General features: G+C 39.1%; 1 protein-coding gene across 1 annotated transcript in view; it reads right to left on the minus strand.

The window, feature by feature from the left end:
• LOC146323266 (contactin-associated protein-like 5) overlaps positions 1–19,400 on the minus strand; it is a 143,117-nt gene that overhangs the window by 55,385 nt on the left and 68,332 nt on the right. Inside the window, exons 4-6 of the mRNA XM_084725479.1 lie at positions 11,236–11,383; positions 1,516–1,719; positions 15–199 (exon numbers count right to left, since the gene is read on the minus strand). Coding sequence (XP_084581605.1) covers positions 15–199; positions 1,516–1,719; positions 11,236–11,383 — 537 coding nt within the window. The remainder of the gene's footprint in view (positions 1–14; positions 200–1,515; positions 1,720–11,235; positions 11,384–19,400) is intronic.

Consider the following 19,400-nt stretch of genomic DNA (forward strand, 5'->3'; position numbering starts at 1 on the left):
GAAGCAGGACTGACCTCGTAGTCGACCTCCAGCGAGTCTCCTTCCCCTTTGGTCTGGAAGTGCTGCGTGTGGGAGTCCACCGTGAGGTTCACCTGCTTGTTGAAGCGCTCGATGATGACGGAGTGCCAGTGCTGGTCGTCCAGCAGGCTGCCGACCGTGACGGCAACACGGCTGCTGCTGAACCTCAGCCTCGTGTCGTCTGACACAAACACAGAAAGACAAAAAAAAAAAACAACCCAACACGTGAAAAATTACTCAAGTCGACAGATGATGAATAAATGACAAAAACACTTTGACTTTAACACTACAAATTAATTTAATTTTACTTTAATACCTAAAATGCTTTGGTTCCCACGATAAAATTAGAACTAATTAACTATTTTCCAGCCATTGACAAAATACCTCGTCAATTGCTATTTTCACTGCCAGGCGAATTTTTCAAAAAAATTGAAACAACAAAATGAAAACACCGGTGCTCAGCGGCAGATCCGCGAGTGCATCACGACCCGGCCACAGAGCCCGGGCACAGAGCGCGGCTGCTCACGCTGCAGCCCCTGGGAGACGCGTTGCAGCTGGGTCAGATAGCACCACAATCTGGGAACAGAGCCCGGGCACAGAGGAGGCGAGACGTAGCCGGGGCCAGACAACGCTCCAGTCCCCAGGAGTGTTTCAGGCGGGGGGGCGAAACACACCTACACACCTAATGTTAGCCACACAGGTGACAGTGATATCACACACGTAATATGAAGTGATAAAAAACAAAAATAAAAACTAAATATGATCGGGTTGTAATAAGCTGCTTGCACAGATGACCTATACAGATGTTTTTCTGATGAGGGTGGACTGGCTTTAATAAACTCACCACGGCTACGTTACAGAGAGTATCAACCAAAGAAAAACTGGAAAATCTTAACTCAGAATTACAACTGAGATCTGTATTTAAAATTACAAAAAAGCATCACACAATTGTAAAATTGTATCTTGTAACTGCAACATTTATAAGTACGCATAAGTACGACGAGATAAAGATCTCATGAGATATTTATTCACAATTACAAAATGTTTTATTTATTTATTTATTAATTTGTCTGGTAAATGCCATGTGCTTCCATACGAATCTTTGTGTAACTCCCAAATTCCTAGAAACACACAACCTCAGTGTTCACTGGTTCTCACTCAGCGTTAGCTGTGGTTCTGGCTGCTGGTCTGAAAAAATAAAGTATTATTTCACAGCCACCTTTTAAGCTGCGCCGTCCACCTCTCTGTGTTTGTCTTCTCTTGTTCTCAGTTGGCGTTTATTCTGATCTGTCCTCAGTACCAGAGGAGTCTGTTTACTGCGAACTGAGCCGCACAGCCGTCGAATCCAGCTGAAAATCTTTTAAAAAAAAGAAAATCTACTCCTTTAAAATAGATCTTGGTGAAGCAACCTGGGTAACAGATCCATCCACCGGGCTTCACCGTCTCTTCTACACCGTGCATTAGAAGAGTGAGGTCGTGAGACAGTGTCTGACTCACCCAGGTTGAGGTAGAGGGCCAGTTTTCCTCTGTGGAGCTCGAGGGTGATGTAATCTCCCCTCTGTCCCTCCCCGTGCAGTAACACCCCCTCGGCCTGACGGCTCTTGAAGCGCAGAGAGATCACGTCCTTCACTGTCGACATGGACTTCTGGTTGAAACGGTACAGCAAAGAGCTTCTGCCGTCAAAGTCCGCCACATCTGACTCTAAAAGTACAAATCAAGTCATTAGAATAAAAGCTGCACACTCAGAATAACTCATGCTACATGTTATAGATGCAGAGCCAAAGTGTCTATGATTGATTTTTAATAACTTATTCAATTTATACAATTTTAATGTGGCTATATGGAAAAAAAAAACATCTACAAATTTACAAACAGACAAAACTGAATAATCACCCCCCCCCCACTATTACCCAAGTGTTTAATACAAGACACACTGGTTAATTTCCACAACTATGCAGATGACACACAACTGTACGTTTAATTGGACCCAAGTGACAACAAAACCATTTGCCATTTGACAGGTGGTCTGGCTCCAGTAAACAAGTGAATACAGAACAGACATTTTATTAGTTGTTCCCAAACAAAAACAAAGCTTCTGTTGCAGGTTTTATCTGAAGTCTCGAGCCTGAGGACTATCCCAGACTCAGACTTAAATTTTAAATCCCACATAAATGAGGTGACCAAAGCAGCTTTTTGATAAGATAAGTATTGCAAAGGTACGCGTTCCTGTCCCAACAACATGCTGAAACACTTGTGCATGTATACAGTGGAACCCCTCACCTATGTTCCTTGGCATGATTTGATGTAGCCTAATATTTTCACACTTAGTTATGTAATAGAACAACACAAGAAGAATGTATTAGAAAGATGTTACACATGTATTAAAACATTATTCTTAACACAAAATACCCATGCACACACACCAAGAGAGTGTCTTTTATTCTTAGTAAAATAAAATTTGGATTCTGATTATTTCAAATAAGACAGGATAAAAATACATAATATATGAAATATAAATAACACAATATTAAAACATAAAAAAGAACAATAATTGTCCAAGCCCTGGACTTGACATAAATAAAAGTTGGACGATACATCTCCACTTCCTCTCACGACACGAAACTGAAGCCAGAATATCCTGGATGTGAGTGCTGCCATGTTGTACTGGAGACGTTATCTGGAGCCTAACCCCCCCCCTTTTTGAATATCATCCAATAAATAATTAAAATCAACTGATCAGAAACACTTCAATAAACAAGAACTACTTTAAATGACAGAAACCACCTTTGGGGGAACATTTATTTGAGGTGTTTTGAGGTTTTTTTTAGTGTTTCCTATGTCCACATACTGCAGCCAGCCACCAGGGGGCGATAAAGATGATTCGTTATTTCTATATACAGTCACTGGTTTCCTCCATTAAAGGCTGACCTGACTGGTAAGAGGATGATTTAGAAATATTTGAACTATTTTAGATTTAAAAATTAAAATATTACTGAAATGAAGATATGATTCTTTAAATCATGAGAATTTAACCTCCTGCCAGAGAGTCACAGACCCCTGCCTGAGGACCTCTGGGTGACTCTACTGTAATGTAATGTACTTTTCACTGTCCTGCCAAACCAATCTAGTGATAAACTACAAATTAATTCAGAACTCTGCTGCCAGGCTTTAAACTAGAAAAAATACAGAGAGAGAGAGAGAGAGAGAGAGAGAGAGAGAGAGACAGAGAGAGAGAGAGAGAGAGAGAGAGAGAGAGAGAGAGAGCATATCACCATGGTTTAGCTATCCCTCCATTTTCTTTTAAAATTGATTTTAAAGTTTGATGACTTGTTTACAAGGCTCTTAATGGTTTGGGACCAAACTACACTATTGATTCTTTGTCATTTTATCATCCTTCACTGCCTCTTGGATCCTCTGCAGCTAGTGTTTTTTTTTTTTTTTTAAATACAACCCATCACACAAATAGAAAAATAAGCACCTTGGCCTTTTTAACTATTCACCAAAACTGTGGAATACTCAACCCAACGCTATGAAATGCAAACACTGTGAACATTTTTAAAGGACAATCAAAACCTGTTTATTCAGCATTGCCTTCAGCTTATACTTTACATAGTTTATTGTTTTATGTCTTCATTTGTTTTAATTCTATTTGTCTGAGAACATAGTCTTGCCTCTTATCCTTTATTCATTCGATTGCTTGGTTTTATTGCACAGAATCTGCACTTCTTTTAACTGGCCTTACATTTTTTATTTTATTTATTTATTTATTTATTTATTTAACACATTGTATACATTAAAATTTTAATAAAGAAAGTGAGTATTATACCCCCAGCACTGGCAAAAATACAGTAAATGAAAAATATAAATAAAAGAAATAATAAAATTAACTAAAATCCTCGCAGTGGATAATTTATAAAAAGCTTTATTCCTTCAGAAGTACCGGTTTCCAAAAAGTCACTACAGGGACTCCAGGGAGCAAAGTTATTGTCCTCCTTTTTTACAATATAAGTTAGTCTCCCCAAAGCCTGACAGCCTGTCAGTTCCTTTATTCATTCCATAATAGTGCAATTACTTTTCTGGATTGAAAAAGTCCAGAGTCAATAAGCAGCGACTGCTGCAGATTTACAACAGAGTCTTCAGGGTAAATGATTCCCAACACACAGAGCAGAGGCCTGTTTTTATTTATTCTCTTGTCTCCTCACTTTATTGTAAAGCACTAAAGCACTTGAGTTACACCTCTGTATGAAAAAAGCTATATTAATATTGTTTTTTTATGTTATTATCATTATTATTATTATTATTATTGGCAGTATGTGACACAATGCGCCTGTTGATTTCTCAGCTGAGCCTTTATGGTGTAACACCAGCGGCATCTTCACAAGATTCAAACACAATTTTCCAGCAACAACCTTCCAGAAAAACAACAATTGTCACATTGATGACATCAGCTTCCTGTCCTGTCCTGTCCTGTCCTGTCCTGTCCTGTCTCATCCTGTCCTGTCCTGTAGGTTGTGGCACTGAGTGATGCAGTGCTACCCGAGGCTTCTGTCGTTGGCTGATGTCTCCCCTCCTGTCCTCGTCTCTCATCTGACTCATATTTACAATAACAGTAAAGTATGTGAGCAAATCTTTGAACTTGAGCTTTAAGTATTCTCTGTTAATTCTCACTGAAGCTTGAAAGCTCCGAAACATCCAACAGTAGGAATAAATCAATACTAACATTTACAAAGCTGCATATAAATGCAGACACCAAAATCCTTTAAGCTGACACAATAATCACATTAATTCATAAAAAAGACTGTCCTCACAATGATAAAGCAAAGTTTACTCATCTAATGTTCAATGTTTAACTTTAGCAATTTATTTTAAATGCCAAGTTCAGTGAATTGTCTTGTCACATCAATCATACTTGGACCTGCAGCGTTGTGCTTTTCATTTTTAAACATTTTTACACGAATTAAATCTCATTCACATTTACATTAACATCACATACATTATTAAATTATGTCACTGGGTTAGGGTCAGGGTTGATGTTGCTGCTACACAAAACACTTATTTTGAAATATATAAATAAAACCTTTTCACCCAAAAAACGTTGTTAGTGTCGCTATTAATGATTATTTTTTTGTAGGTCATGATTTATCCCGTGTCTCAAGATTATTTTATTTATTTGATTTTTTAAAATTAATTAATTAAAATTATTTTATTCTTATCATTCGACTGCTTTGCCTTTAAATAATAAGAAAAAGTATTTTCTAAACATTTATGTTGTTAACATTACAGGTAACACCAATGACAAATAAATGGCAGACGAATTATTTACATAAATGTATAAAATCAATAAAAACACATTAAGCTCTACTTATTATGGAGTCATCAAATTTATAAGTTAATTGCCATTTAATCAGTTTTAATTTTGTAGGAAGGAATAAATCTCAGCAGATTCCAGCTTTTCTGCAGAATGAATCTCTAATAAAATTAGTGTAATTCATTAATAAATGATATACTGTCCAAAATGAAACAAAGCCTAAGTACATGCAGCAATTAGCCTTCATTAATACATCATATAGTTAATGAATTCATAAATGAATAATGTTGCCCATTTAATTATAATGTAAATAACTTTGTCCTTAATTTTCCAATTACTTATAATGTCATCATGAGTCAAGCCATAATTTTGCAAAAAATCTCCATATTCAAGAGAAATAAATTCAGCTGTAATTTGATAATGATGTTACAGACTGAAACAACAATTCTGTCACTTCGGACATTTTGCACAACAAAAATCATAATGTTTTGCCGTCCATGTTTTATAAAAACCAGCTGCGAAAATAACGGATGATGTACGACGGTTTCATTTTAAATGCAGTTCGGGATCATTACAAACAGTCGATTTACAGCTCAGTCCTGCCAGGCTGCAGTAAAAGCTAAACGTTCTGTGACTAAAGAAGATAAAACTGCGATATCTCCACATCAAATCAGACAGAACCTCATCTGCATGTCTTCTACGTTTTATATCTCCGTGTGAAACTGGCTTCAGTTTGTCCTGACTGAGCTCAGTTAGTAGCTGTGGGTTGGGTATTTTTTTTATTCCCCCTTCTGTTTTACCTTTTATATGTTTCTCCTCCCCAGAGACTCTCCTGCAGAGATTTATGAATTTATGGATTTCCAGCCTGTAATGCAGCAGGATGAGCCGCATTGATACCTGCCTGCAAGTCTCCTCCCTGTCATTCTGTCTTCACTGCGCCCCAGCAAACACACACACACACACACACACACACACACACACACACACACACACACACACACACACACACACACACACACACTTCACATTTTACTCGAGATATTGGATAAAAAAGAATACAGAGTAGGGATGCACCATGATATCTGCACATCACTGGTACTGGCTTATAGAGGCTTTAAAATTAAACATCAGTGTTGCTCTGAAATGAACAGGAGAGGCGACACTTTACATGCACTGAAGTCACATTATCAAAACTCTGCACACAGTCAGCGAAACAGAAGTCTATGTGCACCAAACTGGGAATTACTTCCCATTGTTTTCACACAAAATGCATTCAGTGACCACAGTTTTTTAAATCCATGAACTCTTTTCTCATTCTTACTCCACCGACTGCAAAACACTATGTGTTCAGTCCCTGCAGGATTTTACGGGCGTCTGAGGAGATTTTTGCAGCCTAAAATGCCTGATTTCATGGGAGCTTTTCAAAAAAAAAATTTGTGATGCATGTTTTTAGGGATTTTTTTTGCAAAGGAGAATAAAACTGCGCTCTGTTCTGAGTGATCTAAGTAAACTTACCAAAAAGCCTCTGGATTACAGAAGTTCTAACAAAATATGCTTTATTTGCAAATGAATAATGTGCACCTGGAGGGTATTCCACAAAAAAACAAAATCTTTTTGGAGCTTAAAACACCACAAAATGATAAAATATAAAAGTGTGCAGAACACTGATAAATGTCAATGAAAACAAACAAACAGTTTGTGGTGGAATTGTTCAGATTTGCACTGACCGGACAAAATTGCAAGATCACACAGAATTCATGGAGATTGGCTGGATTTACGTAAATTGTTGCAATCTGCACTTCAACATCGCGACTTCATGGAGGGACTGTATATTTCCTTACATTTTTCAAATACTTTCAAACCATTGCAAACACATTCAAAACAGAATGATGGCTATTTCTGTGCATTTCTGCAGTAACTGTATTGATGTATAATCCTGGCAACAACATTTGCAATAAAATGAAAGAATCCAAACAGCTGATTGTGGATAAAGCTGAAAGCTGATTCTCTCTGTGGTCGGTGTTTTTCAGGTCAGCGTGTTCTGAGTGATGATGTTTGCTCTGTTGGTCGGCTGGTCTTATTCTGAGACAGGTGTGAAGTGTTTTTGTAGTCTGAGTGAGATTTGGAGGAGAGAGAAACTGTTTGGCAACAATGCATGTTGATGATGCAGATTGTAGAAAGAGTTTTGTAAAAGTGGCTCAGTATTGACCGATTCTTCATAATGATCGAAAAATACTGCAATTATGTGGACGTGACGTGAGTTTGTCTGTGGTGTGGAGGTTTTTTAGAGTCTCTTAAAGGGTATCAGAGTTGCTGTTTGCGATGATTGGACAGCGTCGGTCATGCGAGGTGGAGCCGAATCTCGAATCTCCTCCTTCACCTAAAGGACCAGTGTGTAGAGTTCAGCGCCATCTAGCGGTGAGCTTGCAGATTCCAACCTACGATGTCTGTGAAGCTTGTATAAAAATGGAAAAGACCATATCTAGAGCGTTGTATTTTATGTCTGCATCTGCCAGCGAGCCATCATGACAAGAGCAGGCACAATAAAACGTTAATTCTATTACAAGAGAGACTTAGATGAGAAAAAAGCAACATGCATGTATCTGTATCAGCGATTGGAAAAAAAAAGTGCATCGGACAGTATCTTATTTGACACTGGCAAAAATCAAATGTGGATTTGTGGATCACATTTCCTGTTTTTGGAATATATTTGCTGATATTCTAGCTAGAAACCTCTGTTTTCTGATCTGCTCCCGTCTTAATTTGATGTTTCTGTGAACTCAAAACTTCATCGATGTTTATGTCTCAATAAATTCTCTACAGCATGAAGTCCATCAAAACAACTCATGCATATGGAAATTAATATTCTACTTAATTTACCACATAAGCTCCCTTCAATATATTTCATGCCTTTATTAGGGACCAGCTATGATTTATTAATTATTCATTATTATTTATTTATTATTTATGTAATTTAAATCTCACTCTGATGCTCTCTAGTGGATCAGGTAACCTTAAAGCAGCTGCATTTGTGCCAAAAATCAACTTGTTTGTTTAATCTGAGCACATGAGTCTGTGCACAAACAAGCCGCATCCAAGACTGTTGGACTGGAAAAAATGTGGCCATTAATGGGACTGAGTAGTTTAAATTTCCCTCATTTTATTAGATCATTTCACATCTTAACCACTGTCGGTCAGGGCAGCCGGATGAGCCTTTTGATTAAAATTAAAGGGCAGAGAAGCCCCTCAGCTTTGGCAAAAACAAGAAATGTCTGGTCAGAAGGAAGAGAAGGCAAGAGGTGAACTGGCAGAGTGAAGGCAAGAGAGACTGGAGGGACAGACGGAGGACGAGTCAGAGGGAACAGATCTGAATATGAGAGAGGCAGAAGACAGAGATGGAGAAGAAGTTAAAGGGGACTGATTATAGTACAGACATTATACAACATGACTCCACACAAACTCGTTCAACTGTTCTAGCCTTATAAATTTATGTTGCATCAAAAGTCTTAAAAAAAAATCCAACTGGGGTAAAGTAAAAGATAAAAAAAAAGATTTATGCATGTCTTCCTGTCTCGTCTCTGCACAAAGGGCTCTGTGATGTCCTCAATAAACCTCAAACTGTGTTTTACACAGTTAGAGAGGAATTTCTGAGCCTTCAGATGCGTCATGGGTCAAAATGAGCGAGTGGCTCGGTTTCTTGAAATATCTTTGCAATGAAAACAAGTTGAACTTAAAAGCTAACATGTTTACATTCATCCTTGCCAACATTTACTATATTAATTAGTGCCAACATGGCAGTCATGAATATTTTGAGAGCTGTTTTAATTAATTAAGCTTTAAATTGATGTCAATCAATGCCAACATTCATAGAGATTAGTGCCAAATTATGCTATCTTGTATATGAGTGTAGTAATATAGTGATATTAATTTAAGTTATTATTTTAGGAATTAAAAAAGTGGCACCAGAGTATTAAGACATATCTTTGAACCACCACTTGGATCTCTTAGAACTTTTTATATTTTATAGAAGAAATTTTTATCAATAATAAAATTATGTGATCATACGTAATTTGGTAGGATCACATTTAGGAAAACTTTCCCTTCATACGATCCCTTGAGACTTTTTTCTCTCATTCAGAACAGACAGAGGTCACAAAATCTTTATTTATGTCTCAGTTTCTATAAAGGTTCTGCTTTCCCTTATTTTCAGCGTTGCAATGTCGAATGCTTATTCAGTGTTTCAAAAGTGAGTTCAACATATATAAAAGAAATTCCTGCGAGCAAAAAGCTCAGGCTTCAGACAGCTCTGAATACGTTTCCAACAGTTTTTTTTTCCTACTTTCTTTATGGGTCATCTGCTCCAGGCACAGCACACCCACGAAGTAACGCACCAATCCACCCGCTCAGTCTGTCTCTTTGTACCGAGGTGATGCACAGCGACTCCGACCAGGACTGTGTATTATGTTTCATGAAGAAACTGTTTTCTGGTTTTCCCTCCGATGTCCTCCAGCTGCTCCGCCCTGAACTCCTGATGTATGATTTATATAATATACTTTTAAATTTATATAAAAGTTTTTTGATTGTCAGATAGTTTAACTTGTTGGGAAAGTAACTGCTAACTGCTGCTAAATTTAATTTAGCTGAAGTTAGCTAGTTAGCTCACTTAGCCATGCAGTTAGCAGTCCTATAGTAGTAGTTGACTCTCTCAGCCGCGTCTCCTCATCCCAGACCTGATAACCTCCTCCTCCTCAAGGCGATCCAAACCTCCGGCGCTCAAGGAATGAACACCAAAATCATTGCTCTTTAAAGCTGTAGTTTAGCTCTCATGCAGAATCTTCAGTTTTGCAAACCCGCCTCCTCCTACACCTGCAAAGCTGACATCCAGAACCAACCCATTACACGCGATTAAATCCACACCTGCCCGGGAACCTGTCTATAAACGCCTCAACACAACCTGCACCCATGATTAAATGCACATTCATAGTTCCCATAGTGACAATGAGCTTAGCGTGTGCATTAAGCTGATACTTTCTGAAACTTTTTACAAGCAGCAAAGCAGCTGACAACATTTATTTTCACAGTCTTTGAGTGAACCAAAATCCTGCCAAATGTCCAACTTGGCCTTTGACAATGTATCGTCCTCAATTTCGGATTTTCTGATGGCTATTTTTACCCTTATCTCGTCAGTATTAGCTGTCAGCTGGCCTTCATTGCTGCCAGATCAGATAGATCAGATTGTTTGGCAGGATGTAGGGTCAAAGGTTGTGTCGCAGACTTTCAAAATAAAATTCTGCCAGCTGATTAGGCCGCTGTATTAGCGGGATGAAAACATACTTTTGAAATTAATGTATTATATCTTGCTCTCCCCAGATACCTGCCTATAATGAGTTAATTGTTTCCCGTCCCTGTATCCGTGAATTTAGATAAATATTTTTGGTACTCAACCCAGTGCAGGACTATATTGTGATATACCGTCGTGCACATTGGCAAGAGGAGGAAGTGTTGCTCATAAACACCGGGTGCTGCTCCCATAGAAAAATTATACATAGATGATACACAGACTGTTGCTGCGTTACATCAACATCGCCACCGTATTGGACAGGGCAAAACTGACATTTCAAGCAAATACATGTGCACAGGGAAGCTGCAACCTTTCTGGATAAAAAGCTCAACATTTATTTCTCAACCAATCTCAATGAGTAGTGTCATATTTAAGGGTTCACAATGTACACAGAATAAATATAATAAATAAATATAAGAAGAGAAAGAAAAAAACCTGTAGGATCAAAACAATGTAAAAACCAGTTAAGTGTACCTGGTAAGTTTGAGAGTGTGTGGTTAGGTGAGGGTTGGATGCACAGAGTGATTTATCTCCAAGTGTGATTTGAAGTGCGGGGCGTTTCACTCACTGTAGGAGCAGCCGTACACCTCCACCCTGAGGCCCAGCCAGCCGCGGGGGTTCCAGTCCAGAGGGACGAAACGCAGGAAACGGGTTCTCACAGAGTGGGACAGCTTGTTCTGGATGGCAGCCTCAGAATTCACGTTCCCCACGAACGTCTGAAGGACCAGACAGAGAGAAAGATCACTGTTAAGAAGCAATTATGCAATTAAAGTAAACAGATGTACCAATGTTTCACCGAGAAACAACAGAAACAATCCCGTCTGAAGAACACGAACAGTAACATTTCTCCTGGGAAGAGGAAAAAGAGCTGAACGCTTGAAATCCAAGCAGAAGAAACATCTAAATCCTTTGAATAGCAAACTGCTGACAGGGCAAACCCAAGGGCAATGCCTTTTTCCTCTCTGTGAACATGCTATTTGATGAAAAGAGATAAGAACCATCATGTGGTGCAGAAATATGAGAATATCCAGAGCACTGTGGTGAGGAACAAGTGGGGAAATAAGGGGTCTCGCACTGTGTCTTCTCCCTGGGAAATAACAGCCCACGCCTCTGAGATGTCATTATTTATTTCCACCTCAGTATTCCTTCCACAGCTGTGAAAGACTGGAGCAGAAAAAAAAAACAGACAAGGTTACATCTGCAGCTCTGACACAGATAACTAGGAACTGGTTAAAACCTGCAACACCCCCCCCACCTCATCGCCCAAACAACAGAATGCACCGTTGGTCAGCGCCTCCAAAAATAACCCATCAACGTTTTCTGGCCTGACGCTCCGATCAGCCTGATAACACTGTTTCCCAGTGACCATCACGAAATGATTCATGCCCGATCTAAATGTATATGTTCACATGTTAATGGACTTGTAGCCTAAAGGTGTCCTTTAATGTAGTTGTCCTATCAAAACAGTCCCCAGTACATTTTAACTGTCCTACTTTTATTTTTATCCAGGGAGGGATGTACCATGAGGCAAAGGTCGGTGATTGCCTTAGACCTTAAGTTACCAAGGGCCCCCCCCCCCAAAAAAAAAAAAAAATCGCCACATAAACTTATGTTTAAGAAAGTTTTTACATTTAGTTTTTGGAAATTCTGACTCTCTAAATACCAACATGCTAAAATGGCATCAGTTCATGAGGCCTCCCTGCTAATGCTGACCCATCTCGTTTGCAGAGATGATTCAGGAACATGGTTTGAAGTACGGGAGAGCTAAGGGGGGCCGGGCTCCCCTGAGACGGACACCGGCTCCCCTGAAAGTCTACTTGGGGACATTTGAGGAGACGCTAAAACAGGCTGTTCCTGAAATAAATTAGTAATAGTAAAAGTATGCTGTGTGTCTGCATGTTGCGTGTTTATTCGTTCATAACATTACAGTTTCCGAACATTTATCTTCACTAATCAACACAATGCCGTGTGCGCTGGCGGGGCAGTCCGCCTACTTCGGTTCCTGCTTACTTTTCGTGGTTATAAATAAATCTCTTGGCCCTAAACCCATTTCCAGCAGATTACAACAATCCTCAGACAGAAGGTAAGCAACAGGGAAATAAAGGGACAGTCAGTGAGGAGAGAGTGTGAGAGACAGAGATGCAAGCAGCAAAACAGCTCTTTCTATGAGTCCCACCGCCGTAAAAATAAATGTGAAGCAGAAAAAATGTTGCCTGTGTTCCCTGCTGATTTTTATGATTTTATTTCTTGTTTTGCAGCAACAGCAGCCTTATATTCTTGTTATTCAGCCTCTATGAAATGTTACTGACAGTATTAACTATCAGTAGTAGCAATAGTTTTTTAGTTGAATGTTTTTCATAGTAACCCCGAAACTGACTTTGTTGCTAGTAGTAGTGTTAGTAGTATTATCGTGAGATTGATCAAACGTGCTGATGGTGAAAAATGACCTCACCTTCATCTTTTGAAGACTGGATCAACCTCTGTCAAAGTTATGAATGAGTCATAGACTCTCAGGACATGAACACTCATTCTCTAAAACACAGAGCCCATTCTTGGATTATATTAATAATAAATGACACCCAAGGATTGATCTCACACGTCACGTATAATGAATATCAGCTAATTAGGCCCGTTGTTAATATGTATGTTAATAAGTATACACAAGTTTTATTCAGTTTTTTCTTTGGCTTTTGTTTTTGCTCTGTTGTATATTGATATTCTCTGCATCTTTTTTGTTTTATTAAGTTAAATATTACATTACATTACATATTAGTTACAGATATATAAGGAGGGGTAGATGGGTGGGGGGGGGTGGGGGGGGGGGGCGGGGGGGCGTATTCACTAGACATGAAAATGTCTTACAAAGAGAACAAGATTTTTTGGTGAGAAAAGATATAAAACACATCAGGGTCAGCAAAGTGCTGCATAACCAGCTTTGGTCGGCCCATTGTTCAGACGGCCCATTATTCTGAAATCCCAATAGTCTGAAAAGTGTCTCATTGGACCAAAAGCCCATTTGTCTGACAGCCTGTTATCCCAAAAACAAACGCCCATTGCCCCTGGCTTGGCATTGGCAGACTAATCTCATTTCATCTTCGATTTCCAAGGGCTGTTATCAATACACGCAGACCGAATTACCTTACCTTAGTACAATTGGATAGAGCTGAAACCAATCAGGGCAACGAAAAGTCACCTACAACCAATTAGAGCGATGAAATGAGTAACGTAGCAGCGCTTGGACTGTTTCTAAGCAGAGCAGAGAATGACTGATGCCAGGTTGCAGTATCACATGTAAATAGTACATTTAAATATGTTTCTGCAAACATCTTAGGTGAGAAATAGGCAATGAAGTTACATAATCTTGATCCATATTTGATCAGCACTGCAGTCTGACTGACAGTTTGATATTAGTTATTAGATGTTAGGGTTAGGGGCAGGGTTATTTCCTGTCCTATTGCAGGGCAATGGGCCTGCAATACCTGCTGGCAGTCATGACAGTTTCCCCATTTCCCTTCACCAAAACTGTCCAATCAGTGAGTTACATGTCAGCACACACAACTTCATATTTACTTCACTTCATTTATTTGTTAAAAGTCTGTGTGAACCATTGAAATATATAGAGATAGACACCATGACAGCTCCCCAAAAGTGAAGCCAAAACTCTGTATCACCCCCTGGTGGATGGTTGCAGTATAGGTCATAAACGGCAGACCACATGGGACAAACTAAAACATCAAGATATTTTGTACAGTGGGAGAAAGTGAAGCTGCAGCATCCATCTTTTTTTTTATGTCAATAGTGACACAAACCAGAGCAGCGCTAGAAATCAGTGGTGTATAATTCTTTGCCTTTGGTCTGGAACAATAACCTGGGAACCAGATGAATCTGCCAAGCTCATTTTTTTTTCATTTGTTCTGGCAGATAAGTTCCATTCTTCCATTCAGACAGAATTTCACCTGCCTTGGATCCAGTCGGGTCACTCACAATCATTTATTTAATATAAGGTGGATTTAATATGATGACAGAGGAGCATCACTGGTCCAGATTTGAAAAACGCAGGTTCTCTAGGACTATCCAGCAATTCTCAGGCTCACAAAACACAGATCAAACTGCCAAACTGGGCAGAATAGATCAAATATGGATCAAGATTATGTTACTCCATTGCCTATTTCTCACCCAAAATGTTTTCAGAAACATATTTTAGTGCAGTGGTTCTCTGTTAGGAGGCATTTGCAGCAGATTTTGTTGTGAATTTTTATTAAACATCCATATTTTTTTGTTTTTAAAGATCAATATTTCCAGATATTACAGCTTTGGAGTCTCGCTGGTCGGTGCTGCTCTTAGTAGAGTCCGTTTCTGTGACTAATGACAAACTGGATATCCTTTGTACTTTTGTTCTGTTCTTTTTATTGTTGGCTGTTAATGCAGTGTTTGACTTAGGCTGGGGAATGGATTTTACATTACATCACCTCTACCAGTGATGTAATTTGCCTTAAAATGTTATTTAGTTTTGTGAGAGCCAAAGTGTTTGTGAACAAAAGCTCTGAACACACACATACAAAAAAAAAAAAAAGTCATTTTGGTGCTTTTGAGCCACAGTATTATGCTTAACCATGCAGCTAAAGCCAGTTTTGCTGGGTATTACATGGAACAACTACTCTGGCGCTTCTCAGAAAAAGCATTACAGCTCAAGACTCTGTCCAACAGGAGACTGGACAGGAAATAGAGACTAGAGATGGGTCACCGGACAGTCCGGACAGCAGCACCGTGAACTAAGAAAGGTAAGATGTTTCCAACAGAGCCGTCAAGTCCAACCAAGCTTCTGAAATATCAACCTGACTTCCTGCAATATCGTTTTTTTTGAGGGGGTCACAAACACCAACCTGAAAAAGTTGAAAACCACTGTTTTAGTGAACTGTTTAGCTGTAATAAAAGAGAGGTTGTAGCCAGACAGCTGCCATTCTGTGCTTTGCTCAGAAATAGACCAAGCAACAGTCCATCACACGTTGCTCTGATTGGTTGTAGGTCTATCCAGTTGTGTCCAGAGGCATATTGGCCTGCGTGCCTTGATAACACTCCCTGCAAATTGAAAATGAACCGAGAGTTTCCAGACTAATTCACATTTCCGAATTAGCCTGGCCATTCCAGGCTACTGTACTGCTGGAACAAGTGATCCAAGCAGCCTAAGGGTGCAGAAAAAGTGCAGCGTAAGCAATTACAAATGAACTTGTGCACCCTTCTGACAAAGCGTTTAAAAAAGCCAGACTGACCAAAACAGAAAAACTGAGAGAGACACGGACGGAAACGGACACAAATGACTGATCACCAGCTGTTTCAGGGGGAGATGATGCTCCAAATCGATAACAACTTGTATTAGAAACTATCAGAAAGATAGATTGTCGACAGCTTCGGGGTTTCGTGAATAGTTCGACTGTCAAACGAGGCCAATAATTCAGCGTCTCCCCCCCCGGCAGCAGGAAACACAAAGCCACATGAGTAGGCATGCTGAGAGGCGGCACAAATGACCGTCCACGTCTGCGGAGTGGAGGCCAAGTCTCTCTCAGAGGACATGGATACACGAGGATGCTGTTTCTCCACAGATAATGAAGGCGACGGTCCGACAAGGTAACCGCTGAGGCTGTTATGGTGATTTATGCTCAGTGCTTTCCTCTTTCGAGCCATTTAAGTGGCTGAATCTTGTAGGAGATGCAAGCTAAGCACCTCCACACACGCAGTAATTCTTGTCTGCAGAGAGAGGAGGCTTCTGAACACCTGTTAAATACTGTTGCTGTCGCTTTTTGTGTGGGAATGAATTCCAATTTAGATTTCTGTTTTTGCGTTGTAAAGCAGTTTGTAAAGCAGGAGGTTTATTTTATAGATATTACACGTTTATCTCAACAACTATTGAGTGAGTTTCCATGATGCAATATGAAAACCTACAATATGCTGACAGTATTTATAGAAGTTTTATTCACATTATGTTTAGTCATGTTTTCCAGCTTCCTTTCTCACTCTAATGTGTCCTGTATTTTCCTGGATGTCCACGGGCGTTTATTAGAAAATGCACTGTTACCTTGAAAAAATCATGGATATGGATCTTTTTAAAAATGAAATACCATCAAAATGTAAATTTTTAACATTTATTTAAGATTTATTAAGTTCATCACTATGCATACCACTGCATGTAGTAAAGCATAATGGCTGCATATATTCACAGCCTTATTTTTCTGTAGGATAATAACCATTAATGATTTGATTCAAAATTTTTAGATTTTAATCTAGAATTAGTGAAAAACAGTTCAGGGTACTTTATAAGATTATAAACATGTTATTTTAACAATACTAACAATTTTTAACTTACAACCATCACTAAAAATGATCACAGACTATGAGAGAAAGCTGGAAATGAGAACAAAAATAAAACTGAGAAAAGTCGGAAACATTAGTGTTACGACCGTTCCCGGTCTCCCCTACTTCATTTTTAATTGAGTCTAATTAATTATTTATTTGAATTTTAATGTTGGGAAATTGGAAATTTAGGCTGCTTGTTAAGTTTTATTGACAGAGACAATTATGGTTGCTAAGCAACCAAGATTCATCTCCAACTGTGCAAAAAGTAACAATAAAACTGGAAATTTTAAATGATTACATTTCTTTGCTTTTTTGTGTAATTTATATAAAAAACTAAGTTTTAAATGAATAGACAGACATTTTTTAGACAAAGTCAGGTACCAGCAGCATTATATTTTTAATTCCATAAAGTTATTGCACATATAAATTTGAAATTGGTCAAAATGTTCTTCTGTTAATATCTTTTTACTCATGTTTTATATAACATGATGTCCAACTGTTCATCTTGTTTTCTTGCTCACTTCCTTTTTGAATATGTAATTATTCCTCATTCAGTTCTATTCAACACTTTATTGCCATATCAACATGGTTGATTGGAGTTTACCTTGATGAGCTCATCTTCTCACATCCTTCTCTCGGTATTCAGTCTATTCATCTAATGAAGTGAGCTGATTGAAGCTGCAGTGAAGTCATTCTACCGATTCATACCAAACACATCACGATGAGTCATTAGCAATCATACGCAATCCCCCCCTCAGACTGTTTATTTTCATACATGAGCCGTGCTGCTGAGGACTCCCTGAGCTGCGTCGTCTCGGTTTTTTCCCCCCTGTGGAAACTCTTGCAGCAGCGCATCCTTTCAGGTCTGACTTGCAGAGGAAGCAGAGTCTCCTGTTAGAGGCCTGAGGGGGCAGATCGTCTCCCAGTGGACCGGAAGTCACTCCTCATACAAGTAAACAGTCCTCCCCTTCACCGTGACTTCATTATTTCCATTCTGGTATCGACTGACGTGCGCTCTCATTAAGACTCTTTTGTCTTCCTCTCCTGTGAGGAGCTCCCTCGTGCCGCTGTTCCTTTATGTCAGTGTTACACAGGAGAGGCAGGCTCGTACGTTCATTTTACCCACAATCGATTCAGTATGGACCCTCCTGCTGTCGGCACCGATCAGCACAAGAAGCAGTTTGTATTACAGAAGGTCAGCTGCCGACTCAAAACAAATTACCATAAACACACAGCCCTCTCTCATTCTGTAGATTTTCAAATGTATAGATTTACTGTGAGCTATGAATGCAGATGTGAATCTCTGTGGGTGAAACACTGAATCTTAAGGTAGAGGTTTCACCTGGACATTTAATTCTGAAAATTAACAAGATTAAATATATATATATATATTACAAAAGCTAAAATATGGCTGCATGGTTTGAGAAATGAGCAGATAGATCGTACAGCCCCGACTCCAGAACAGTTGGAAGGATGTGTAAACTGCAAATAAAGACAGAATGCAATAACTTGCAAATCCCTCTGAATGTCTGTGACCTTTGACCTCAGCTCGGATGGCTCTGCATTAAAAAATCTATATGACTGCATAAAGGATGCACCAGGGACTTGGGAACACTTTGGAAAACCACGCAACAAGAAAGACATTTATCAACAACATCCAGACACGCTGCAGACTTCTCTGGACCCGAGCTCATCTCAGATGGACTGAAGCAAAGTGGAAAAGTTTGTCCATGTTTCAGATTGTCTTTGAAAATCCTGGACATTTCGTCCATCAGGTTAAATTTACTTTTTGGGGCTAAAACTAAATTGGTAAAACTACTGGAATCTTAAAAAAAATTAAGTGAGATTGAACTTTTACTTTCTTTTGAGTAGTTCACCTCTCACTATTAGATTATCCAGTTCAACTGAAATGAAAAAAAAAGTAAAAGAACTCATTTTGTTGGTGTAATATTGTTTTTTTGTTGTTCAGCTACAGTTTTTAATATCCTGCCTGTTCAATGAGAAATATGCTTTTATTGTGAAACACAATCAAAATTTGTAGTTACTAGATCAAAATTATTAAGGATTTTTAAATGTCTGCAATTGAATCAAGTACTGTTTTGTGTCCGGCGACTGCTTAGCGTGTTCTGCCATCTTGCGGCACCACCACCGCTGCAGTGGGACATCGTGTCCAACACTCTTAGTGTCCACTGGTTGGGTCTAGAAGGGAACCCCAAATCTGCAGAACTCTCATGAGATTCTTCATGGTTTTGGTCAAAATTTTCACCCTAGCGAGATCTTGTGGATCCGGGGTTCCCTTCTAGACAACATGTCTGCTGCTGCAAACAGTGACAGATGGGTAATTAGATTGATGACGTTAAACAGCAGCCCTCAGTAACTGAT

This window comes from Lutjanus erythropterus, chromosome 8 (genome assembly GCF_056507025.1).
Source record: "Lutjanus erythropterus isolate fLutEry1 chromosome 8, fLutEry1.hap2, whole genome shotgun sequence".
Lineage (NCBI taxonomy): Eukaryota > Metazoa > Chordata > Actinopteri > Lutjaniformes > Lutjanidae > Lutjanus > Lutjanus erythropterus.